At 40.3% G+C, this 27314-nt stretch overlaps 1 protein-coding gene across 1 annotated transcript; it reads right to left on the bottom strand.

Moving 5' to 3' along the window:
- Positions 1-1526: 1526 nt before the first annotated feature.
- On the bottom strand, positions 1527-27286 carry TMEM64 (transmembrane protein 64). The gene is made up of 4 exons (XM_054295528.1): positions 26519-27286; positions 20788-20943; positions 16028-18055; positions 1527-1542 (listed from the first exon to the last, which is right to left on the bottom strand). The coding sequence occupies exons 1-3, from the start codon at positions 27284-27286 to the stop codon at positions 17861-17863; spliced, it is 1119 nt and encodes a 372-aa protein (XP_054151503.1). The 3' UTR covers positions 1527-1542; positions 16028-17860.
- Between the last annotated feature and the right edge of the window lie 28 nt (positions 27287-27314).

The raw sequence follows: 27314 nt of genomic DNA on the forward strand, positions 1-27314 counted from the left end.
TCTCAGAGGAGGTTTAGATTGGGTATTATGGGGTGGGTTGGGTGCTGGAACAGCTCCCCAGGGAAGTGGTGACAGCACCAAGCCCGGCAGAGTAAGAGAGGAATTTGGACAATGCTCTCAGGCACCTGGTGTGACTCTTGGGGTGGTCCTGTGCAGAACCAGAAGCTGGACTCAATGATCCTTGTGGTCCCTTCCAACTCAGCTTATACTGTGGGGGGAGCATATGAGCTCCTGGACGGGACTTGGCTGCCTGCTGGCATCAAACCATGACAAATATTCATGCTGCAGTGATGCTTGAGCTTTTTCTTCCTCATCCTGGTAAAGATCCATACACTCACAGATATTCCAGCTCCTGACTCACAGCACAGTTGAGTCATATATTGAAAACTAGACACCATTTAAAATCTGACCCTTGGGCTCTTACTATTTTATATAAAAACCAAGAAAATCTACTGTGGACATTAGATACTTTGTTAATTGCAATTTTGGTTTCAAAACTTTTAAACTTAATATGAGAAAGATGGAAACACTTGTTTTGATCTCCAGGTCAAGTAATTTTTAAAAACCTATTTTTTCTCCCAAGCATTTGGCATATCCATACTGTAAAATACTCACAGATATTCTGACTTTAAAAGCCGCCCAAAGACAGAAACAGTACTTTGTTTTGCTGCTCCCTGCAAGAAAATCTTTGACATTTATCCTAACAGGGCTGTAACAGCCTTGCTGAAATCATGCTGACTGGAGAATGCAAACAGTGAAGCTGTACTGGCAGGAGATTCACATGAGCTGAACAGAAAAAAGATAACTTTTGAGCTGTATCCTGAAGTAAAATACCAATGTTACATACTTAAAAACTAAACTTGAGAAAAAAGTAAAATTACTGACATGGAGAACATATGAAATGGACAAATCAGGCCACTGGATTCCTACAGTGTGTAAAATATTAATGGGTAAGGTTTTTCAGAGAGTAAGCATCATGAGTTTGAAATTAAGTTCTGATATGTTGTTTTAATCCACAGTGAAAGTTATCTTATGCTTTTCAAAGCCACAAACATAAGTCATATATGTAAAAAAGAAGATAATGAAGAGGCATGATATTGGTTTGACCTACATCACTTTGAATCAGAAGTGCTACAAGTGATCTAAAAAACCAACCAAACAAATAACAAAAAAATCAGACAACAAGTAAAACAAAAAAACCCAACAACTAACAAAACAAAAGCAAAAAATCCCCACCCAAACAAAAATCCAAAATAAACCAAACAAAAAAATCAAAACAAACAAGGAAACACCACAAAAAAAACCCAAAACCACCAAACAAAACCACAAAAACAAAACCAAGAAGAAACAAAAACAACCTAAAGCCAGAAATATTTCCAGATGAGAGCTGGGAAAGGCTCTCACAATACTATCCAAAACAGTATCGAATATATGGCTGAGTTTAAAAAAAAAAAACATAAAACAACAAAATCCAGCCCAAATCTAGATACCACCTTGCTAGTGGAAAAAAAGTGCTGTAGTTTGAGAAAAAACCCAACAAAACTCATAGTGATAAAAGTTATATGTCTACTGGCAATTATTAAACAGGATCAAGAAAAATTTCAATGTGAAGGAATTCAATTTTTTGAATGCTTAAACATTAGGAAAGTTGCAAGCATTATTTTGACTCGGACCAACTAGCACCTTCACAAACAATTTACAGGCACATCTCAGAAGTTAGCTCCTACCATGATTATTCCCTGCAGGCAGATTGCATGCAATCATCCCTTTTTTGGAGATTAAACTAGTGTAACAGTTGGACAAGGGCTATTCTGTTCTAGTTGGTCTCAGTGTTGGAGAACATTCCCAGACATGTTTATTTTATGAATACCAACATAGCCAAATATTGCAAGTTATGGGTAGCTGAAGCTGAAATTATTACAAGAATGTGACCTGCAGAGATTTAAAAGCAATTGATAAACAACAGGAGCATATGAGCTGATAAGCAGTCCAAGTGATGGAAGAGACCCAAGGGAATCTACAAAATGTTTTCTCCTGCAAGAGCAACTTCTTGGCAAACCATATATTTAGCTACAACATTGATTTTGTCACTGCAGCTAAAAGGCAACAGATTAGGCTGTATTTGTGAAAATAGAAGGGGAAAATTAAGTCTCCTAATGACCAAAAAACAAACTTCATATTTATCACATGGAAGGAAGGCATTACAATCTCTTGAAAATGCTTAGAAAAATACTTTTTTGTTGCTGTTGTTGTTAAATTTTTGTATTATTCCTACTCTCCTTTTTACATATGAGAGCTTTTTTTCCACATGTGCTTAATTCCTGGGTAATTTCTATCCAGAGGGACTAGGAAATCTGTGTCTATGAGATTGCACAAACTGCCAAGCAATATATCTGCTTAGTAAAGTTTCAGGACAGCTTGCTCGCTTAGAGACATTGGTTCTGTTTAGAGGGGACTAGTGAAACATAAACAGCACAACATATTTACTTAGAACATCAAAGAGTTCCTGCTTATGATGATGGCAGTCTAACCTTGTCTTTCAGATTGCTGAAAGCTATTGGCAGAAAAGACAGGGTTCAGGAATGTAGGTAGGAATTAGTCTGAATCAGTCAGATTAAAGTGGAGACAGGACTGGTTCCATTTCCAGTGGCACATTTACTCTGTGTTGTCAGCAGGTGAGCCCAGAAACAGGATCTCACATCTTTGATGTTGATTAAAAAGTTTACTCTACAGATCTCAAAGTTCCAGACAGCAAATGATGGGATTCACTGAATCAGGTGTGAGTTATGTCTAGCACACATCTGGGCCAAGTCACACAAGGATCCTTCCACAGTCTTGCAGAGAGCAGGGAGCTAGGCAGGAACAGCAAGAACAGGTCAGGGACTGCCTCATTACCTCCTCAAGGAAACCCCTTTCCTATGATCAGGTGAACTGTACTTGAATTTCCACTGCTGGGACTCTGCCGGGAACCAAAACAACCAGACAATTAAAGCTGGGTGAGCTCAACCACAGTGGTGTTTTGGAGGGTCCCTGCAGTGCCAGCTGAGCCCAGGGCAACAAGTCAGACCCTAGACCATGCTTCATGCTGCCCAGAAACAGCATAAGGGTTAGGCACACCTTTTCTTAGCACAGCTCAGTTTAACTAGGACTAACCTACAGCCCCTAACCTGCAGCCAGAAAAGCAGACAAATGGACTGATAATCCTGATCAGTGAGAGCAGTGGAAGTTTCAAGCACCTCAAGCAGTTTCAGACATTTGGAAAACAAAAATATTCCTGGCTTTATGAAGGGTATGTGTTTTACATAAGAAATTTCTCATCTATAAGCACAAAGAGACCCTGTTTCTTCAGGCACTGGAGTTTGCAGTGTCTGTACACAACATGCTCAGGTAATACTGTAACTGTGGATCTGACCTCCCAAAGTGGTTGCTTCACCTGCATTAAGTCTAGAGACATTTGACACCAACCAGCATCTTACAGGAACAATTAGTACCATGGCATGTGCAGAAAGGTCAGAACAGGGCTGGAGAGATAATACTGAACTAGGCCTGCAGAGAGTACCACAGAGCACACACCGTGAGCTTTGACAGCAGGAAATGCACCCTGTGCCACAGAGCACACACCGTGAGCTTTGACAGCAGGAAATGCACCCTGTGCCACAGAGCACACACCGTGAGCTTTGACAGCAGGAAATGCACCCTGTGCCACAGAGCACACACCGTGAGCTTTGACAGCAGGAAATGTACCCTGTGCCACAGAGCACACACCGTGAGCTTTGACAGCAGGAAATGCACCCTGTGCCACAGAGCACACACCGTGAGCTTTGACAGCAGGAAATGTACCCTGTGCCACAGAGCACACACCGTGAGCTTTGACAGCAGGAAATGTACCCTGTGCCACAGAGCACACACCGTGAGCTTTGACAGCAGGAAATGCACCCTGTGCCACAGAGCACACACCGTGAGCTTTGACAGCAGGAAATGCACCCTGTGCCACAGAGCACACACCGTGAGCTTTGACAGCAGGAAACCAGGCAGGCTGGGACAGCTGTTTGCATTTTCCCTTCATATTCCTGTGACTATTTAAAACAATGTGAGATGTGCTAGTACCATCGATGTGCATTCTGCTATACACATGGCTGACACTGTTCATTATGTGGTTTTTGTGTCACAGCCAAAACTCAAAATACTTTTGTTTGTAAAAAGTCAACAAAACGTGGAACTGTGAAGCTTCATCATCTGAATCACACAGCACTTATTAAATCTGTTTGTGGGTTGTCACACAGGAAGACTGCACAATACTGCAAGGAAAAACAAGCTAGAGAGAGCAGATGCCTTAACAGCTACTAATTAGAATCTAATTACTCTTTCAATTACCTTTACTCAGCGCTCTAGGTCCCCAAGCCAGTCCTGACAGACATCAGCTGTCCATGTGGCATCCTCATCTGGCACAAACCATATTGAGTGCAAAATCAAACGAGGCACTGTAACCCCAGCGTTAGCAGCGAGCCTTTCAAACTCCCTGCAGCAGCAAGGCATGCTGAATATTTCATAGCACACATTTAGAGCTGGTATCTCCTTCCTGAGGCAGTGCAAATACCATATTTCTGCAGGATTGCAGAGCTGCAGAGCTGTAAGCCAGTGATTATATTCTATGTACAGAGACCAAATCATAGTCGTGCTGGAATAAACGTGGATTCCCCCCTCCTTTCATGTGAATGTTGCAAGGGACAATGTCACACTTGCCCTCCCTGCTGTTACAATTGATTTTGTCACAGGTTAATATCTAGTATTAATCCCTTCCTTAAAAACAGAGAAGGTTCCTTGCACACTGAAGGAATGAAACATAAATACAATCCTTATTCTCCAGAGTTTTTTTTTCTATATATTCTAAGGAATAGAAAATCACCAAATCCCTGTCATCTAGAGGTCTCTGTGTACCTGTTATTATTTTTCATAATTCATACAGCGCCTGGAGTCCTCCCACAGCTACAGAATCCCTCCACAGTGGGGCTGTAGATGTTTATGCTGTGAACAAGACCACACTGCCACAAGCACACAGCACAAGGGCACAAGAGAACAGAAATAATCTCTATTTATAGATGAGGAACAAAAGCTGAGAGACACTTCTCCCCAAACACAAGAGACTCAACCTCAGATTTCCTCTTTTCAGCACAGCATTTATTGTGGGTCTACCGTTCTTTCCCCAAAAGGATGAGCCAGCCTCCTTTCTTGTAGATAACCCCATCTTAATTTTGTGAGAATGTGAATTTTTGAAGCCCCCTGAGCAGTAAGACCTTTTTAGACATAAAGAATTAGTCAGCATTAAAAAGAGTATCTGAGTGTGCTTTATCATGAGAATTATCATGGGAGTGTGTCAGAGGCTAAATGTTATAATTTAAACATCTTCATGAAGGATATTTGCTTATTATATCAAAGCTGTATAAAAGCTGCAGAGAAGACCACCACACCTGAATAGGCCCTGACTGAGGCCCTGAACTCTGAAGATAACAAAAAGCCTCAGGTCTGGGCGGGGGGAAGAAGAAAGCATTCTCAGAGGTATGGAGCTCAGCACCTTCGGGTGAGACCAGAGCCGCAGGGCTATGAGCTGCCAGGCTGGAACAGACCCTGGTGGGAGGAGGAGAGGTTTTGGGTGTGTGGTGAAAAAGCCTCTGCTCAGAGGCAGTGAACACCCACCCTCTGCTCTGTGCAGAGCTCAGCTGTGGGTCTCCTTCACCCTGGGACAAGCTGCCTCCACATCAAGGAGGGACAGAGGGACATCATGGCCCATCCAAGGCTCCCCCAAAGGGGTCCCCAGACCCTGCACCAGAACCCTGTGATGGATCCACAGTGTTGCAAGGGACAACGTCACACTTGCCCTCTCCAGGGAAGGCAGGTGGGCATTCCCACCTGGCCAAAACATTCATTAACCCCTGGGATTCTATATTTTTTGGTGTGGGACTCAGCACCAAGAAGACCAGATGGAGGGCAGCTGTGAGTTGTCATTAGGACCCCCGGAAAGGTGCTATGTTTCCACCTAACCCCTGTCACTCTCCCCCTGTGCCCCCACCCTGCCATTCACAATCCTTCCTTCCTTCCTTCCTTCCTTCCTTCCTTCCTTCCTTCCGCCCCTTCCTTCCTTCCTTCCTTCCTTCCGCCCCTTCCTTCCGCCCCTTCCTTCCTTCCGCCCCTTCCTTCCTACCTACCTACCTACCTACCTCAAGATCAAGAATTATTTATTTTCCTGCACAAATGCCTCTTTGGGAAGAGGCAGCCAGGGAGACTACAAACTGTGCACTCTAACTCTTCATTCTGACCACACTAATCAATCTCTCCTGTTAAGTAGCAAACTCAGTTATCAATATAAGGAAGCTCCTAACAAGACATAGAGTTTTCTTTTTAATTCTAAAGAGAAATGATTAGTGATGTGCACACAAATAGGTCAAGCTAATATAAAGAATACAGATGAAATATAAAGCAGTTTTCTATCCCAAAGCCACCCCTTTAATAAACCCCCACTGTCAGACTTGAATCAGGTTGTTTTCTTGTTACAGGCAAATGTGCATGTGGCAGCAAAACAGATCTTTGCCTTTTCTCCTGCTTCAAGTGAAAAGGTAGGCAAACAGCATTACAAAAGGAAAACAAACTGCCAGAGGAGAAGATCCACTGAAGAGATGGGAACAACTCCTTCTGTCATGGGAGTTTTTAAAGATTCCTAACCCTCAGAAATCACTATCCCTTAAAAAAAAAAAAAAAAAAAAAAAAAAAAAAAAAAAAAAAACCCCACACGTAAAACCAGATATTGACCTTGCCAATACAAAGAATCCATTTTGAGAATAGGAAAAGGGGAAAGAGAAAAATGTGCCAAAATAAGTGCTGTACAAAAAGCTGCCTGTCTGCTTCCATGCCACCTAAAAACTTCCTTATATTTTCAGTGAACATTTTTCTTTTATTTATTCTGATCTAGACTATAACATACTGTTCTTCAAGAGGTTGACAGAGGGATTCACTTTCTGTAACCTACAATGTAACACCATATGTTTTTATAATTTTGTAAAGAGTTTTCTCCAGTGAATATTATTCTAATAGTAAAAATGAGTAAAAATGTTTAATTTAATGTACCATTTAAGAAAAGACTTTTCTTAGGGGGATACTGCACTATTTTATTTAGCCACTGCTCTGTGACAATGCAGAAACTTACCTTGCTCTACAGACCTCTCTGCAGAGTTCAGACCCCAATTATTTTTAAGTGAGACTTTAAAATTTTCCAGAAATTACCAGGAATTTTCTCCATGTATTCAAAGGGAGGATAGATGAAGGAAGAGACAGAGGATTATTTTCTATTACTATTTTTTATTAATTATTAATATTGACTAAATATGTTTTAATTTTATTTGCCACCTATGAAGATGATTGTAAAGGGAAACTTTTAAGCAGTTTTTCTGCATTCTATTGGAATTTTGAGATCTAAAACCCTTAAAAATATGAATACACTTGGAAAATTAGGGGTTTTTTTTGGTTTACCAGAGCAAGGGGAGGATGTCAAATACAGTGGGGGAGTTCTCTCCCATCCCTCCAGTCTGAAATATTTAGCACACTGATTTTTTCATCTAAGTATATTCTTAAGCCTTTAAGAAAGTTGGAGATTACTTAAGTAAGAGCTAGAGATTTAATGCATATGATTATGCATATTTAATGCATATATATGAACATACTAATATAAAACCTTAAATTTATATAATATTAAATTATACTGAAATTATAAAATACAAGTAGTTTTGCTTTTATCTTCTCCAGTTCCAGTATCTTACAATGAGATAATCCATCTAGTTCCAGAGTGGGTGCCATCTGTATTTTAATTTATTATTAAATCCTGAAACTGTTAAGTATACGTAAGAGGATACACATCTAAATATAACACAGAGTTCTTGGAATCAATGAGAAGCTAATATTTTAATAATAATGACACAAGATAATAAACCTTCCTTATTGATACTAATTTGTTATTGCAAAATTTCAGCCTTTCCAAATGGCAGCAGAAGAATATTCATGCAAGCAGCAGACTTCTGAATTAGCAGCATGGCTTCTTGGTGTTCCTCCCTGCAACAAACTAGTGCAGCATCTCAGAGTTAGCTTCACAAAATGACTCTCTGAGACCAGACTTCAAGGCTGATTTGGCAAGAACAAGATTTTGAGAAGTGGTTTTTAACCTGCAAGCACACAGACACAGCGTCCCACAAAACCCTGTGTGCAAAATTGTTTTATAGATTGAAACAGCACTATTGCTGAGGTACTTTGTTCAGGTTACGAAGAAATGGACTCTGAAGTCCAGAATGTCTGTGTGCCTGAAATCACAAAGCTGTGAGCCTATTTAATCTGCAGTCATATATGTATTTATATGAATATATATATGAATATATATAGTCATATAGATGTGTGTGTATATATATTTGTATATATATATATATATATATATAGATATATATATATATGAGAGCAACCAGTTTCCTGACCTCTTTGTTCCACGCCTCCTCTCTCTTCCTGTATGTAGTACAAAGAGTACAAGCAAAATGTGTCAGCACTACTTTCTTCAGGATCATCTCAGACATATGCTGAGGGATCTCTAGAGCAAAGTGAAACCATATATAGCAAGCAGTGCTTTTGCTTTGAATTGCATTGCAGCTCCAGCTACCAACCTACACATGATTTAGGTTGAGGAATTTAAGGTGATGGTAGGGAGCAGGTCTGGTTCACTCTCCAATATTTCAATGCAGCCACAGCCTTCATTTGTGATTTATTTTAATGTACTTCTGAGCTTGTTCTGCAGTCTGCATTTATATGACAACATCTAGGTAGATTAGGGTTCAGCAAGATTTCAAGAAAAGTACATAAAATTCTAATTCCTTTGTTCCAAACCAGAGGGAAGCAAGCCTGAGGCAACTTAACAAGAGACTGTACCTCTCCAAGAGGCATGACACATTTATCACAGTATCTTGATTCATCACGAGTGAAGATCTCCTAAAGCTGACAAGTTCAGAAATCAGTGGGAATCAGGATCAGGGAATTGCTGCTTTGCAGAAGACACCACAGCACTCCCATTCTGATCTTCTTGTGCCTCTCCAAACTCTGGACTGAGTAATACAGATGCAGCAGGTCACAAAAGGCCCCTTAAAAGCACTGGAAAACATCAGAAGTGTTCAGTGGAATTGGTGCTGAAATGCTTTGGAGACCCTTAGCACATGGCTTCAGGCATCTTTTAGGCACAAAGCTACTTTAGAGAAACTGCTTTCTGGGTATCTAATACTTATATATAACAGGACTTCTTGGAGAAATTCAGACAAATTATTTCCTTCTCTTGTATTGACAGCATTACTGTTGCCCTGCTACTGTTAAATACCCACTACCAGTACAAAATAGGAAAAATAAAACAGTTGCCAAGACAGCATGAATCTGAAAATGACTCACAGTAATTTCACTGTACTTAAAACATTTATTTGCAAGTGTTTGGACATTTATCTTAATTGTCATTATTGTAGATACCTCTGGGAAGAAAAATACCCTGCTCTGAATAGCTGATATGATGGTATCATTTTTACCAATATTACTGTAAGCTGACACTTTGAAGAGTACACTTTAATAATTACCATGGTATTTAAGAGAAAAACTTGGAATTAAACCATGTACGATATAGATACTTAATTTAAGCACTTAAATGCAACAATTCAAAAAAATACAAGTTTTGAGGATGTGTCTAGGAAGCTATTGCATGAAATGGCAAAAATGCATATTCAGCAACAGAATAAAACAAAATTAGTCTGAGATGTCACTTGGGATTTCATATTCTCTTTGTTCTCTAGCCATAACTTAGCCAGGTCAGCATTTGGATATGCCTTTCTCCTCATCCGTGATCTTCATGCACAAATAACTCTTTTGCAACATAAATATTCAAGTGCATGCATGTCATTACAATCACAGAGAAACAACAAATCCAAGGAATTGTGCATTTCTTCGACCTGCAGGGCTGAATGTAAGAACATGACCTTTTGCACCTCTGCTCTTTCCACATTGCTGTACCCAAGCCCCCAGCACCAGCCCCCCACCAGCATCTCCTGCTCATTCCTGCTGGGCTCCTACATAGCAGAAGTGCCTCTGAGGGAGTTGTAGCCCCCAGCTTCCACTCAGCTGCTGTCCTTGACTACCTAATGGGCAGCAAGAGAAGACAGAGCCATAATCTTCCCAGAGGTGTTCAGTAACAGAAGCAATGGACACAAACTGCAACACAAGAAAGTCCAACCAAGCATGAGGGAAAATTCTTTCACCATAAGGTTGGTCAAAGATTGGACCAGGTCACCCAGGCCTCTGGATCCTCCACCCTTGGAGACATTTAAGCCTCAACCATATATTGCCATCAGGAGAGCAGATCTATCTCAGCAAGGGCTAGACTGGATATCCTTTCCAATCTTCATTACTTTAAAATGCTAAAACCTGGAAGCAAACTGCTCTTCTGGAGCTTCAGATGGTCAAAATGATCTCATTTGTTCAAGGCAGAAGTTCCCAGCTTGGTTATGTTAATTCTTAAATATAGGGGAAGATTAGAGGTAGTTCTGTTTTGTTTGGGTTTTGTTTCATTTTTTAGGAGAAAACTCATCTCTTATTTAGGTAAATGTAATCACACAGTACACCTGTAAAGGGCTTCCATCAGAGGTACCTCAGCCATTGGAAATATCATTATGGCCAATGATATCATTACCAGAAAGTGCAGGTGCATCTCCTTTATCAAGTTCTAAGCTGGTTAGACTTGCTGCTGAGGGGGAGGGATTATTTGCTCAGGCTTATGCCACATTATCACAGCTACACATTTGGCCAGTTCTGGGACACTGCAGTGGCTCACATACAATGTGGAGCATAGGAAGAGAACACCACCAGATACTTCTGCTCTGCAATAACTCCAAAGACTGAATAATCAAGGACTTCTCCCCAAGAGAATACAATCCATGTGATACAAATCTACCCATGCTTCACTACATGGTTACTTTTTAACCTCTGTTTATCAGAGCAGATATAATGTAGAAAAGTAGATTTGTACCAACATATTTGCCACTTAAAAAAGCAAATACCAGCCTTGTCTCAAGGTTAATATTCAGTAATCTGTACAAGTCAGTATTTTCTGCATTGTTAATACATTCTTCTGTGACTCCCTTTCCTTTTCCTATTCGGGTTTTAACAAGTAAAAAGGATTAAAAAATACATTTAATCCATTCTTTCTGGAATGACTCACTGAAAAGGAGAGAATAAAGTCCTCTAATTATAGCTGCCAGGGTTTTTACCTCTTGCTAAGTATACTAATATTCTTTTCATTAATTGCAACTTTCCCCTTCCTCCTCTAAATTTTAAATTCCCAAAATGCTTCTTTATGGAAACATTTTTGAAACTCATTACTACAAGACTTTTCTCCATTTCAAATGCCAGGGCTCTGAAGAGTCCAGAGTTATTTCTCCAGACCCTGCCATTTTCCCACCTCCAAGCTTGTTTGAAAGAACACTACCATGCCCAACTTAATTAAAGGAAGCATCCATTGCAAGACGAATGTCTGTCATTAGACTGAGTGAAGTAGGTGGAAAAAAGATGGATAGATTCCTCAGCTGAAAGGAGACAGCCACCAAAAAAAAAATCTGCTTAATGATGGACCAGCATGTATGCATAGCAGAGTCCTCTATTTGCCTGCAAACCAAATGATAACCATACAGCATCTGAGAAACTGCTGTGGCTGCCATGGGGGCAGGGGGAAAGAGGCATGCTGTAGTCAGAGAAATACATTTCAACTCACTGCACAAAAATCAACTGCGCTGTAGCTAAAACCTGGAAAGACACACATCGTGTTACAAGCACTGCAGCCTTCCCACAGAACACACCACAAATGCAACACAAAATGCTTGTAAAGCACCAATCTATATGAGCTTGGAGCTGCACATGTCCATAAGGCTATGGTTTCCACAGCTGTAAAACCCTGAAATTCAGCACCACAAGAGAATGGGTGGAAATCAGTGATTTTGTCCAATGTCAGCTGCAAGGAAATCCCCGCATAGCTACACAGCACTGGTCCCTCTAAGCTCACTGACTGCAGAACCTCACACAGGAGCTGCTGAAAGTTCAAGGGATTACTACAGCTTTCTGAACAAAAAAAGCATAATTTTGTACCTCAATTTACATCCATGGGAGAATATATAGAATATTAATTTACTGGTATGAATTTTACCAGTTCTGAAGCTTTCTTGAGTGGCAATGTTTGGGGTTTTTTTTTAATTATAATTTATTTTGGTTTGCTTTTGTAACCTCTTCCTTTTTTTTAAGATCACAGGGAAAGGAAGTTACTTGTAGTGGTTTGGGGATGAAAGACAGAGCAACCTCTGGCTTCAGCTCAGCAATCTCTGCCTCCCCAGCTGGTGGAAAAGCAAATGGCAAGTGCACAGCTCTTCCTCCCCCAGCCACCACCTGTGCCAGCCAAAGCAGAGCAAGGCGAAAAGGAAGCTTTTCAGGCAGGCAAACCATCTGCCATGTGCTGCTGCTGCTGCCGAAGACATCAAAAGGGCAGCAATAAATGTTCCACTTTTGATGAGATCTAGCCATTACTTCTGGTTTGCACCTCTCTAGCTCAAATTAGAAAAGCAGGTCCTGGAGGCAGAGGTGTGCATCCAGCAGCTCTCCAGAATCTGAGAAACTCTCTTTGAGTGTTTACCCCAGCTTCCTCTGAGGCTCTATCCCCCATAACTAAAAGACACCTGGAACAGTCAAAAAAGTCAAGGTTTAAAGCTTCATACTGGTGCCATTTCAGTGTTATTTACTTCCAGTAGTACCACCCCCATCCCTCTCCACCCCCAAAAAGTCCAACCAAAAACAACCCTCTATCATCTGGGTACTTCATAATATATTCAAGCAAATTCCTACTCCCTCACAAAAATCAGAGAATTCATTAGTCTATTCCCCTCACCACCTACCATTTCTCACATTAAATGGAGAATATTTGTGATCTTAAGCAATCAAGTTTCTAAAGCACAGTGAAAATTTGTTATTAGAACAGTTCATCACTGCAGGCCTTTCCGTCCTTCCTCCCACCCACCCACCCACAGACTTTAAGGGAAACAGTTGCAGCTTACAGGGAACAGAGAGAAACACCTCAAATTCAGCGAAGGGAGCTCACACACATGCAGGAACACCACTTGGTACACACAGATTTTTATCCCAGGTAATCTTACCCTGTTATTAGGACAAACTAAGCCTTTCTAATTTACAGAAAAGTCAGCAGAAGATTATTTCAGAAGTTAAGAGGTCTAAAAGTCAAAGCATGCCAAAATTCTCTAGAAGGGAAAATGTTGACCTGCCCCTAGGCCAGGCTACCCCAGCTGGTAAGAGGCAGAAGTTGCCGAAGGATGTGGCAATTACAAAACCAAGGCACTTAGGTGTATTCAAAGGTCTGGCAACATTATGGTTAATTTAACTCTTCAAACAGTGTCCACAGCATCCAGATGATAACTTCCCCTTCAGTTTGAACAACTTGCAGCTCTCTAAATTCCTCCTCCTGCAGAGGAGGGATGGGAAGCAATGCACTACACTCACCAATGCCAAACTGTGCTGGGCTGGAGATTGCATGATGTAAAAAGACTTGTCACACTAACTGAATACCCAAGTTTTACAGCCCTTTATTACCACGACTGACATAAGCTTATGGGGCTACATCTTGGAAACACTGTCTTCCAAAAAGGACGGCACCTAATATTCAAGTCTCAGAACCAGGCAGAACAAACCCTTCCACTACCTTGTTAATGACTTTTGTTCTAAAACAAAGCAAAACCTCCAGTACATTAAGCCTGTTCTGTCAATTTCTTTAGCAATGCATCTGAAGCTCTAAATAATTAGAAGGAAAATTAGAGGACTTTTCACCCTCACAACAGCAAATCGGGCCCAGCTAATTTCCCAAATGAATCAAGAATCCAGAGCCAACCAAATACATATTAGTCACTTGGCTAGCAAGGAGGACTTTACTTACACTAATGAACTTAGGACTTCATTAAAATGTAATTTTAAGTTTAGCAATACACCAGGATAATATATTGTAGTAGGAAAGGGACAGGATTGACACCGCAGACTCAGCTTCTTGCTACTTATCACTAATAAATGAATATAAATTAAAAATCAATACAGCAGGGTAGTGCAAGACAAACGCTAATGTCCATGAAGAGAGAATTTGTTAGACTGATTGCCCCTGTGCTGCCAGGCACATCACTAATTCTGCAGGACTGGAGAGGATTGAGACAAGCTGCTTTGCACAGCAGAGCCAGAATTTGCATCACCTCCCCTTCTGCAATCGATTCGTATCCCCTCATGCCCAAACCATCATCTTACACAGAGAGGACTAGTGCCAGCTTTGAATTATTGTGAGGAAGCCTGTCACAGAGCTACCCAAGTTCTTTACTTGCACCATTAAAAATGATCACAGTGTGAATGGGAACTCTTCCATATTTCATCTTAAGCATCCTATCCTAGATTATTTGCGAGACAACTGATTATCTCAGTCAGTCAAAATCCAAACTGTATCAGCCTCCGGTGGAAAGCTGAAAATGAACACAAAGGATCCGGTATGGGACAAAAGCCACACACAATGTAAGAGCAGTTTTCCATTCTTCAAACTTGGCCTCAGCAATGCTTGCCCAAGTTGTTGTGCAAAAATCAGTATGAGAATAGTATATAAAGCTCTGGAACTAAAAAAAGGATTTTCACACAGATGCTTAGTCTAAAGTTAAATTTTGACAAATTTACTGCACAATTGCACTTACCACAAGGCAGAAGAAAAAACGGTGCCATGCAGCTGAGAGTCTTTCTTTATGACCTGCTCTTTAGGTATCTTTCATATACAAAAAGCAGAAATGTCACCATCATGACAACCCAGAAAATATTCTTGAAGGTGACTTGCCACATACTGTTTAAACTAGATTCATACCTTTGTGGGTTTTAACTAGACTAGGTAGGGAGCCTATCTTAAAAAAATAATAATTACATCACTTTTACTACTATTATGTTCAGAAATATCAATCCTCTTGCAGTTTTGTAGCATGTTTCTCATAAGCACATATATGCTTATTCTTCTATTAAAAAGGCAGCTGCAAATACCAAACCTTTAAAGTACCTAATAGAATTAAGCATGTATTTATTTAAATGAAAGTAAAAATGGAGTCTATTTCCCTTGTCAATAACTCCCCACCCAAGGAGTTCATCCTTATGGTTTCTCCTTTGATGCAGACAATTATCTTTGTATGACTGCATGAAGATGAGATTCCACTGCACCTTCTTTTCAACTATGTCATAGCAATTTAAACATTTAATACATATTCCTTTAAAGAAATTTAAGTGAATTTATTGTATAAAATTATGATTGGCATGGTACAGAAAAGTTCCTTTTAATGCACATTTCCCATTAACTTGTACACAAATATTACAAGTATCAAGCAAAATGCAAAAGTCTTAAGAACTAATTCCATACTACAAAAGTGTTCACATAGTGAAGTTACTCTGGTTACAAAATGTCATGGAAATAAAAGCACTTCAAAATACATATTTGGGAAATGTTTCAAATAATCAACGCAACCTTAAGTTAGTTACAAAATGCAAAGAAAGAGCTACCCTCTTCAAAACACTATTGTTCATTTGGCAAGATAGAGCAAAGTTCAGATCAGTTCACTGAAGGACTGTTCTTCACAAGAAACAAACAAACAAAAAAAAACCCTTTAATTAAAAAAGGACTCAATTATACTATGATGACAAATAACGCCATCAAAAAGTTATCTGGCTCTCTTGTTTTCACACAGGAGCTGTCAGAGGCAGAGATGTGTAAATGAACACTTCCAGGTAGATACAGATTGCCTTTTCAAAAACCAACCAATCAAAACTAAATCCAAAACCAAATGAAACCAAAACAAAAAACAAACAAACCCACAAAAAAACCCAACAAAAACAAACAAAAAAACCAAAACAAAACCCAACCAAAAGAGAAACCAAAACCAAGCCCCTAAACAACAGAAAGGAGACAATCTGAACTTTGTTGCTTTCACTGGACTAGCTCAGTTCTTTAGGCCGCAGACCCAAGAACAGCAATCAGCAAAGGACTCGTATTTGAGGAACAAAATGGAACTCCCGCTATGAAGGAGCGCACAGGTGTTGGGTTGCACGAGTGCTGCACGTCCTCTCGGTAAGGCTGTCAGAGGCTCTCACATCTCTGCTTCCCAATGGCCCTGAAGACCCACTGTTCCTAAGACAAAAATGCTTGGACCCTACAACCAACCTTACAAAAAGGAGGCACAGTCATACAGTTAGGAAATAACACAAAATTGTGAAGACTGAAAGCATCCTTAAAAACTCACACAAAAGAACTACAAAAGAAGCCGTACTTTACATTATGGTTGTATCAGATGACTTGCGTGTGTTTGAGCCACTGAACATTGGTATGTATATCTACATGAAACTCACGCATACAGAACATTGTGTTCAGGCATTATTGTTGTTTTTCTTTTAGACACACAAACAAGTTACTGCCAGGTTATCCAGTCTATTTAATGCAGTGAAAAACAGTCCACAGCAGGCGTAAAAGGAGCAGTATCCAATATAGTTTTGTCTTGCAAAAATGGAGTCAGAATTCCTGAGTCTCAGAGACATTGCTGTCCTCTCCATTACTGGATTATTTCTTTTTTCCAAGGAGAACCTCTAGTTTTTGTTTCTTCACTCTAATGAAATTTGTAATAGATTGCATCTTTTAAAAAATGTAAAACTAGTACAAAAGATGTGCCAACCAAAGTGAATTTTTAAAGCTTTTTAAAGGGAGAGGGGATTCACTTACAAAATAAAGGCCACCTTCTTGTAAAGTTAGTACCACTAATATCCCACCATTCTGTTTAGAGCAGAGATTTAACTCCCTGTTCTAGAAGCCTTACAACATGCAGTCACGTGAGCTGAAAAACTTCATCCTTTAAACAATTAAAAATATCATATATAGGACTAATGTGGAACAGCCCTTTGTTACAATCACCAAGGTGGCAAAACCAATTAAGTGTCATTCAAATAGTCATTGCAATCTAACTTCTGTATTTTCCCTTGTACTTTGCATATTACACAGTGTAACTTAAAATGTAATTTAAGAGCACTTCAGTCCCACAATGTAGGATTTAAGCTTGTATGAATACATTTGCATGGCTCTGCAACATTTGTAATGACTTAGAAAAATACATTCAACCAAAACTTTATATAGGGTTCCATTTTTTTAAATAAAAAAATGAAGAAAAAGCCAAATGGTCCCATCATTAGCTAAATAATACACTCCAAGTTCTGGAAGCAATTCCTAAGCAAAAGCACATTCAAGAATAACATACATTGAATTGTATACTTTCTCATTCACCTTTATCAGTAATAAAATTCTACTGTATATAATTATTTAGCTTTATAAATAATGCTAAGCAGAAAAATATTTACCTCTGTGCTACTTTTTTGTTTATAGAAGCATTTCTCAGTTTATAGGAGCAAAGGAAAAAAAAACTACTTAAAGTGCAGATTACAGGCCATGACAGGCATAATAAATGACCAAAGGTGCAGCCAAATTTTCATTTACATCTTAAGTTACTTTGCCATCTTCCTTATGTTGCTAGAAGTCACCCCATGTGCAATTAAAGAGCTGGTCAGTTGGTTTGTGCCACAGTACAACCTGTAATCACTTGTAATTTTTTAAAAATCCATTTCAATTGTCCATAGATATTTCTAGGCAAGGTTCAAGATATTTCTAGCTCAGGTTCACAAAACCTTACTTAGTCATTAACACTTGAAATCACACAATATTGACACCCCCTCCAGAGAATGCTACTGTCCTCTTGTTGCAGTATGTGGTTGAGCCATTGATGCTTGGCTGAGTGTCTTTAACAAGCAATGTCTTCATTTCCATTTCACACGCTACAATCGCTGCATTGAGTTCCACTTGAGCCCGGTGAACGACATAAAACGAGAGTCCTATGCTTATGACAATCTGCAAATAAAACAAGAGTGTTGTAGGCTCCACAGGCTGTGGGAAACAAAGCAACTGATCTGAATGAAAAAAAAAGCTGTCAATGTAAAGATTCATGAAGGCATCTGTTGACTCAAAGCTTCACATGCAAGAGACCAGAAAGGAGATGAACTCAGCCCCTGAGTAGCTCTAAACCTGCATATGCCAACAATGTAACCAGCATGTCAGAACACAGACATCACACAGAGCTTAAACTATTCATATGTCAGAACACAGACATCACACAGAGCTTAAACTATTCATATACATTGAAAAGATAAGTTTCTTTCTTTCTGTTGAACTCCATATACATGTTATAAAGCAATCCTTACACCTTCTCTCTTCAATACAAGACCAGTCAAGTTTTTAGCTGAGATCCTCCTTAGAGAAAAAAACAAACATAAAATCTTCAACTAAAAAGCAAGGTGTCTCATAGTGAGAATCCCTTTGAAAGAAGCAAGTTCCTCTGCCTTTTTAAAAGAACATTAACTAGCTGGAATCTGCAGCTTCCTTTCAAAAAGGCAAAGAAGTTATATTACTTACAACAAAACCTAGAGTTCTGAGTCTAAAACCTGAACTTCATTACTAACTGTGGGGCTGCTTCCTTTAACACTGAGCACTATTGCTTAAAACACCTGTCAGCATGGCAGACAGTGCTGGAATATCACTAAGACAACTGACAAGTATGAGCACAGGACAACTGCAGCTGGAAGGAACCCTGGCAGTCTCTAACCAAACCAGCTGCTCAGAGCAGGGCTGGCTGTAAGATCAGAACAGAACTTTTGTCCAGTCAGGTCTTGAAAACTTTTGTAAAAGAATAGAGATTTCACCACTTCTTTGGGCACTCTGCTCCAGTGCTTGACTACCCTTGGGGTTTAAATGATGTTCCTCATCAATTTATGCTACACATTTCAAAAGCTGGCTAATGTAAGATTCACAATGATATTATACACACTGATTTTTGAATAGATAGGAAAATTTCTATTCTAGAAGCTTACCCAAATATTTAAATTTGCTTTGGTTTAGAAATATTGCTACCAGTAACCTAGTTCCCTAGATAAATAATTTAAAAATATATTTATATACATAGACAACCATGAAATGAAGGATTTTCAGAGCTATTTACTAAATCAAAGTCCCATCAAAGCTCACCCAGGCAAAGCACTTAGCAGAAGCCTGAGAGACAGAGGGAGAATGTAAATAATTTCTCCACTAAAGGCCTCCCCTTCAATTATTCAGTCATGTCCCAAGGACTGGTCTCAAGGAGGTCAGTAGTCCTTTTAAAACATTCAGGCTACCCAGCTACCACTTACCTGAGCACCATTTATGTTACAACCTATATAATCTGCAAAGGAGAGTCAATGTCAATTAAAAAAAATAAATATATATATGGGGGAAAAAAAAAAGGAAAAGGCCACTAAAAACTTCTACCCTGAAATAACATTTCATGACTAAAATAATACCTGACCAAGAAATCATTTCTTTTCTCTTTGATTTATCAAACTATCTATGCCACACTTACAAAGGCATTTTAACCATGTTTCATGAAAACCATAAATTATATAGCTTCTATTTCTATTCAGTAGAAATAGTTCTATTTAAGAGTGCACAAATTTCAGGGCAAGGGAGGAAGGTATGTCCTAGACTTAATTTTCTATGTTAGCATTGTTAAACATCAGCTTTATGACTGTAAAAACTGAGAAACTGAAATTACTGCAGTACCTACTGAAAGCCTGCAAACCATGGTAATTATTAGTCAAACACAGCCTGAAGTACTGTCACTGTCAGAGGAGGTTTTAATAGATAGTATAATTCAGAAATACCCATAACCTCTATACGCATAATGGTCTCACACTTAAGGCTTATACCCAAAATTTACTGATAAATTATTTCTAGAGCTAAGGTTATGTAAAGGTACTTAACATACTTCTCATTCATTTACTCACTGGTAAAATTAGGATATTCTAATTTAGGCATTAGGAAAATAGTACTCTACAGCATTTTTAATATCTTTAATATTTATGCAAAATGGGTATGCTGAGCGCTAACAGTGAACAGTGCACAAGTCCTGGGTCTACACACACATATACTTTTGTGTAGAGGTGGTTGACAAGTCTAAAATTCAGCAGGTTACCCTAGAAGGCAAGTGTTTTTCTGGATTTTCAGTCCAGAACAGGGCCAATCAGTTCCAAGAAAAAGAAAAGCCATAATCTGGGGAAGTTCTTTACTTAGCTAGCTAAAAAAAACCTAACTAAAAGCAAAGGAGAGCTCTTTCCTGCTGTCTGTGCTGCAAACAACACAGTCCATGAGAGGGAATTGCGGGGAGCAAGTGCAGTCTCTGAAAACAAACTGCGTGCTTCTTTCCCCCCCCCTCCCCCTTTGCTCTCAGAATCAGTCTTTAATGTGCAGAACTTAATATCCAGCATAAACAGAACAGAATACTGGGGATACAAGCATCATAAAGTCACCCTAGGACAGCAAGAGAAGAAAATTTACTGAAAACCTTACTGAAAAAAGAAAAAGAGAACACTAAGTTCTGCTTTGTGTTATGGTGAGGTGTGAGAGAATTACACTTTTCCCAGAGCATAAAACTAAACCTAAAGAAATCAGTACACTGGGAACTCATTTTTCTGGGTATCTAGCAATCAACAGAAATCACAGAGAGACAGACAGCACTGTTACCAAGGTCTATGAAAGCAGTTATTTTAACTGACCTGTAAACCAAATACAAAATAGCCACTAACACTTTGTTCTGCAATCACGTCCTCCATGGTGCGCAAGGTAGTGCCCAGGTACGAGTTCAGGAGCTGAGTAGGAAGCAGCCCAAGTGAAGAAGCCATCAGGTAGTTGGGTAGTGATAGATCTGTAATCTGAATTTAAAAAAAAAGATTAAGAAATCAAAAGCAGCTTCAACACAATCTATGTGGACAAACAACCAGACTACCACTTTCCACAACCATCCCTGCAAAAACATTAGAGAATATCCTACATTCCTTCACTGAAACTTTGATTCATGCAGAGGGGAAGATAACAGAATGATATAGTATGCATCTAGTTTTCATCTGGCCTTTTTAAAGTTACTAGGTTTGATTTCACCTTACATTATGCAACATCTCTGTGCAACAGTCAGTAACTAGGGGTGCAATTACCCTCTTCACTGAAGATACTTATTTCTACCTGGTGAACAGAGTCCTTGGACTTATGAGAATTGTGAGAAGAAATTATTTTATTGAATGTGAAAGTCTAACAAAAAAATCTATCGCTTTTGCATTTATGCATATGGCAAATAATACAAGAGGTAATTGCTCAAAATGTCACTTTTAAATAGGATCCAGGTGAACAGAATGGCAGATACAATTTGTCTATGCAGGGCAAGCTATGAGTTTATTAAGATACACATCTCTTTTAGTGATCCCTGAATGATGAGCAATACCCGTCTACATCTATATTGATATATAGGAGTATCATTAAGATTGTCTACCAAAGGTGTCTTGCATCTCACTTCAATTAGTGAACAAACAGTATGCATAGCTACAGGTTTTATTAATTATCTGGAGAAAACACTAAGAATACTTTGGTATCTTCTTCTCTTTGCTGTGAGGTTCCTGTTCTGTGTCAATAGGTGGACGTAGAAGCTTACACAGGAACAAAGTACACAGTATCAGCTAAATTAGCATCAGCAGCCATTGGGAAATATTAAAGGCAAGTGTCATGAGATCAAAAGATATTTACACAAGAAAAAAGAAAAGAGGAAACTGGATTAAAAATGAGTATGAAAACAATGATTTTGAAAACAAGCAGTCGAAAAAAATTTCCAGATTAATTCAGTTGATAATAACAGAGATCTAATTAAGAACAGCTCTAACACTGAGAGCCTACATGGAAATTATTGACCTTGCCAGTTTTGTACAATGTTGAAGACCAAAGAATAGCAGCAACGTTACTCATTTCATCATGCTATTCTTAAAATAAACTTCAGTTACTGTGAAAGTCACAGTGCTGAATTCTCAGAGCTCTAACTACCATCAGTGGAAAGTTTTTGGGAGGAAGGGCAATGGAGGAGCAGAATGCAATGAAGCATAAAGATTAAAAATAATTCACTGGAACAAGATCCAATAAGCCATTTCCAAACTTCACACTGCATATTATACTTCCCACAGACTGAAATATATACCAGCAACACAAATATTATATTTCCTTCTCTAGATAAGGTTAATTTGGATTTATAATGAAAAAGGATTACATAATTATGTCAGAACTTCACATTTGACCAATACTTTCAAAAGACTTTTTTAAGCATTGTTGTAATCTGGGCCATGTAATAAGAATGCATAGTCCAAAGCTCCCATATTGCCAAGGGAATGAAGGAACTGCTATTAAAAGTTTCTGAAATACAAACTCAGAGGCAAGCTTTGCTAAGTAGGACACTATCATTACATCTAATGGAGCTGGGAACGTTCCCAAAGATTGCTTTAACACTCTTGGTACCTCTCTCATTTCTGTAGAAGTATTAAGGACACTTCAGTTGCAGAGCAACATGGCTGCACACCTGGATGAGTCCCGAAACAACTGGACCTCCTGAGTCATGAGAGAGATTGTTTCCAAATGAAGGGGAGACTGCCCCAGTGGATACACTTAATTGCAGCTTGTGCTTTCCACTGCAATGAGAGCTAAGGAGAGGGTGGAAAAATTTTTGAGATGTCATTTTAACTGAACTGTACGTTTAGAGCTACAGTTGTATCCCTTTCCCCAGAATGCACAGGAAGTGGGCAGCATCCCTGCCTAAGAAACTTGAGAAATCATCAATAAAACTTACAGCTTTCCATACTTTTCTTTCTCGGAACTTTACTTGTTCTATGAACCTGCCAAATTGGTATCTGCATGGCCAGGCTGCCCAACAGAGCCTACCAGGGCTCTGTTTCTGGTGAAAGCTCAAGCCAGCAAAAATTAACCCTGCAATCCCAAACTAAGGACAGATGCACTTGTGTTATGGGCCATAACAGAAGCACATTTAAATTGTACTCAAATACAATTAAGAACTACCTAATTACACTGATAACAATAGTCAGAACCCCCCCACACACCCTCATGAAGCCTTGGATGGGCTTTGTCCCATGGAACACTTGTGCATTCTTTGCAGCTGACACCTTTAGTCAAGGAATATGCTTCTGTCAAGATTTTGCTGGAGGCTCCCATGCCTTTAAGGATTGCAGCACAATATTTCTTCCCTCACTTTACAAATTCCTGTGTTTCAGATCAGGTAGGCTTAGTGACCAGGGGCAAAGGATAACTGGTGCTTTTTTCCTCAAAAAAAAAGCCCAAAACAAAACCCCCCAGAAACACCTCTTCCTGCTCCAAAAAAAAAAAAAGCCAACACCACCCCCTAAAAAAAATCCCAGTAATACAAAAGAAAAAAACAGCTGCCAACTTTCCAACAAGCAGAGGAAGTAGTTTGTATGTTCTTGCAAAGCAGGTACCATTTCTTCAACTCTGACTTCATTGTGTGCATTTCTGAACCCAGAGGTGCACACTTGAACATTCAGATTTTTTAAGTCAGATTATTTCTTTCATGTAATATTCCCCTTAAAGAGGAGAGGGGAAGTATGAAATCCCATCTAACCTACATCTAGCACTGCAAATAACCAGGCTGCACAAATCTCACTCCAAGAACAAACTCGTGGGAAGGAGATGATAACCTGCATACCAGGCCTCCTTACAGACCTGCCTTCAAAACACTCCAGAGCTGGCAAGGTGAGAGAGCTGTGCATGGGCAAACACATCAGTAAGAGCTTTCAAACCCACCCCAGCAGCCCAGGCCACTCTGGCATCAGGAGTGACAATTAAGCAAAACTTAAAAGAGAAATACAAACATACTTTCAGTTAGCAAGTGCTATATTCCAGAGAGGCAAGCAAATGCATTGCCTCACTCCTCTACCAGCAGAACAATCTTTTAAGAAGCAAGATGCTCATGTTGGGCTGGTGAGACACTAAGAAATTTGCGTTAACTTTCTTTTTATGCTGTTTCAATTGATATTGATATTGATTCCCTCACTAATCAAATCCTAAGATGCTCTTCCATCTTTCTCTACACCCCCTACAAACCAACATCCCAAAAGCCCTCAGCAGATGGTACATGCCACCGAACAAGTGCTTGTAGAAATCATTTAATCCCAGCCCTGCAGATGACCCTGCTCACATCAAGGTTATGCCTTTCCCCAAACCTCATGTGTCACTTCCTTCCTTCTCTCTCATTTAAGTATTCTCGGTATCTCCAGTTTACTTTAAAATATCCACATAGAAAACATGCATAGACCACTGGAAAGTTAAAGATGTGTACTTTTTCTTAAGTTCACTGTTGTTTAAAAATTAATGCTTTTAAAATTCATTGCTGAAGTTGCTAGCATGGGGAAATGTATTTTAAACTTAAAACGAGTGTAAAGTTTTCAAATAAGTGAGATTTCAAGGGAATGACAGCTTGGTCTGTGTAGGCAGAAAACTGTACTTTTTACATAACTTAAATTTGACTCAAAATAAGAAAATTTCTTGAATTCTCAGATGTGTATGCATCACTTTTTGGTGATCTAGTGGCTCATATTAAATGTTCTGAGTGAAAAACTGAGTATACACTATGCATTATTTGACTATGCTATAAAGCAGTCAGGAGTAATAAACAGAACCAAACTAAAATTAGCCAAAAAAATCCAAGTTACTTAGCATAACTCAAGCATCTGGTTTCAACTCATTTCCTATCTATTATTTTAACACTGAAACCATCCACTTGGAAAGAAAATTATTTAGCCTGCAGAATATGGAGAATACCAACCACAATGATTTAAAGCATCATTTTAATATTGAACTGGCCTGAATACTCTGCTGAATCGTGTTTCCAACAGAAGGGTTATGCCAGAAAGAAAATAATTTTAACTTGGTAATTCTCTGGTCTGTTGTTTAGATCCAATACTACTCTATATCATCTGCTGACTACTGCAAGTGACTTCCCAAAGCTGTGAACAAGCAGAGCACAACAGCTCTCCCCACTTTAGGAGGGTCACAGCAGAGCAGAATCTTCATCTGCACCTGGACCTTGGGCTCCAGGAGGGACTCTGCTCTCCCTGCTGGACAGGTCTAAGCCCCTTCAGTAATACAGGTTAACAAATAAAATAGCAAAGTTCAGCTGTTCAGTTTCTCATTCTTAACAAGAAAATGGTTAAAGGATTTCTTAAAAAGAAATTACAAGTTGCTACAGTTCTTATGGATAGAGATTACAGCTCTGGAGATGAATGCTCCAGTTCACAGTTTTATATACAGCAATTTAATATATTTGGTGTGGATGTTACAGCCCAAAACTGAATGGATTAAATTTTACTTAATAAACAAACTTGGTATTTGGTGACCTACTAATTGCAGCCAGATGATTTTGTCAAAATTAAGCAAATGCTTTGGAAGGGTACAGGATCAGGACTGCAGACAGGGTGGGCTATAACAAAGTGTTAGACCCAAACATGTGCTTACATAGTCACTTGTATTAAAGAATATACAAAGAATATACAAATTACTGATAACATTTGAAGTATTTCACAATCCGGTTTGCTTTGTTTTGGCTTCGCTCAGTTAGCAGATACAACTGAGGCATAACACAGCCAAAACCAGATCCTTCAGACAAAGTACTCAGGAAGAAAGGAGGGTCTGAAATTGTCATCAGCAGCACAATACTCAAACAAACCACCATCCATGTTCTTTGCTTTTTTCCTTTAAGATGATCAGATACCAAATGAATGTACCAATCTGCACCTGAAAATAGAAAGTCTTGCTGACTAACCCTCTTCCAGACTCAAGCTTAAACTAACTTTCAGTGCCACTCCAGAATACAGTCCCTTTCCGGGTCTGAGGCTACATGCTGCTCTGCCCAAAACCTGCAACCTATCTTGTGTGCATGGACTTAACATCCTGTATGGATTTGCCAGATGCATGGTACAAACACCAACCACACCGAGAAAGAATTTTAATCTGTCTACTTCTTTTTTTTCCAATATGATTACTTATATTAAGTAGTTTAGGAAGACTTGGCAAGAGTTTTCCTCAACTCTTGCTATGTTTTAAAGTTGATCACTTTAAAAGCAGAAACACATCATGTCTGTTGAGTTCTCCACAGATTTTGCTATGCGGCACCTTGGTGATTCTAACACTAGGATACAGTTTTGAAGGACAAGAGAGCAACTCTTAACACAACGCCAGTGAGCAAGGCACCTCAAAAATCTGCCTGTGTCCCTCTGCATGCACAGAAGAGCAGGCAGAGAGGGTTGTTTTTACTGTTGTTAAAAGAGAGAGAAACCACGGCTTGTTCCCAGGGAAGGAGGCAACCTCTACCAGTAGGAGCAGCCACTGTGCCCAAAGACATCCTTCCAGCACCTGTCTTCCTTCCGCACAGCCCAGGCAGGGACTCACCGCGAAGACGGCGTTCTGCAGCCCGAAGGGGATCAGCGTCAGCCGCGACAGAAACACCACCTTGAGGCCGCTGCCGCCCTCCACGACACGGACGATGGCACTGAGCGTCCCGCTGCCCTGGATCCTGGCCCGTGCCCAGCGGGCCAACAGCCGCCTGCAGGCCACGTGGGCGACAAAGGTGCCGACGAGGACGCCGAACACCATCAGCCCCATGCCCAGCACGAAGCCGTAGAGGTAGCCGGCGGCCACGTTGAGCAGGATGTAGCCCCAGCCGCACGGGAAGGACACGACGATGAAGCCCACGGTGAAGAGCAGTACGCCGGCCAGGCTGTCCAGGCTCTCGGCCCAGAGCAGCAGGTCCCGCAGGTACTGGCGCACCAGGGCCAGCGAGGCGAAGCAGACGGCGGCCAGGACGCACAGGCTGAGGCAGCTCTTGCACCAGCAGGTGCCCAGCAGGCAGCAGGAGCAGCGCCAGCCCCGGGCCTCGGCCAGCCCATGCCCGCCGCCGCCCGGTTCGGGCAGCTGGCAGAGCAGCAGCTCCGCGGGCGGCAGCCCGTCCTGGTCTGCGCAGGGCCCCAGCAGCAGCCCGCCGGCCCCCGCCGCCTCCGCCGGGACGAAGCCGATGGTGTCTCCGCTGCCGCCGCCTCCCGCTGCCGTCCCGGCGGCTCGGGACAGCCAGCGGCCCAGGTCCTGCCGGGCGCCCTGCGCCGCCGCCTGCTTCACGGCCCGGGAGAGGAGCTGCAGCGCCGCGGCCCCCGCGCCCAGCATCCCCCCGCCCCGCCGCCCGGCTCCAGCG

The sequence above is a fragment of the Melozone crissalis genome, unplaced genomic scaffold, assembly GCF_028551555.1.
Source record: "Melozone crissalis strain CALT ecotype California unplaced genomic scaffold, PUWL_Pcris_2 ptg000002l_1, whole genome shotgun sequence".
Lineage (NCBI taxonomy): Eukaryota > Metazoa > Chordata > Aves > Passeriformes > Passerellidae > Melozone > Melozone crissalis.

Bases quoted from the DNA above. Each gene is read 5' to 3' on its own strand.
- TMEM64 (XM_054295528.1), bottom strand. From the start codon at position 27,286: ATGCTGGGCGCGGGGGCCGCGGCGCTGCAGCTCCTCTCCCGGGCCGTG. The intron at 20,944-26,518 runs GTGAGTCCCTGC...TTTTAAATTCAG, and splicing joins TGCAGAACGCCGTCTTCGCG to ATTACAGATCTATCACTACC. The intron at 18,056-20,787 runs GTCAGTTAAAAT...TTTTATTTGCAG, and splicing joins ATTTTGTATTTGGTTTACAG to ATTGTCATAAGCATAGGACT.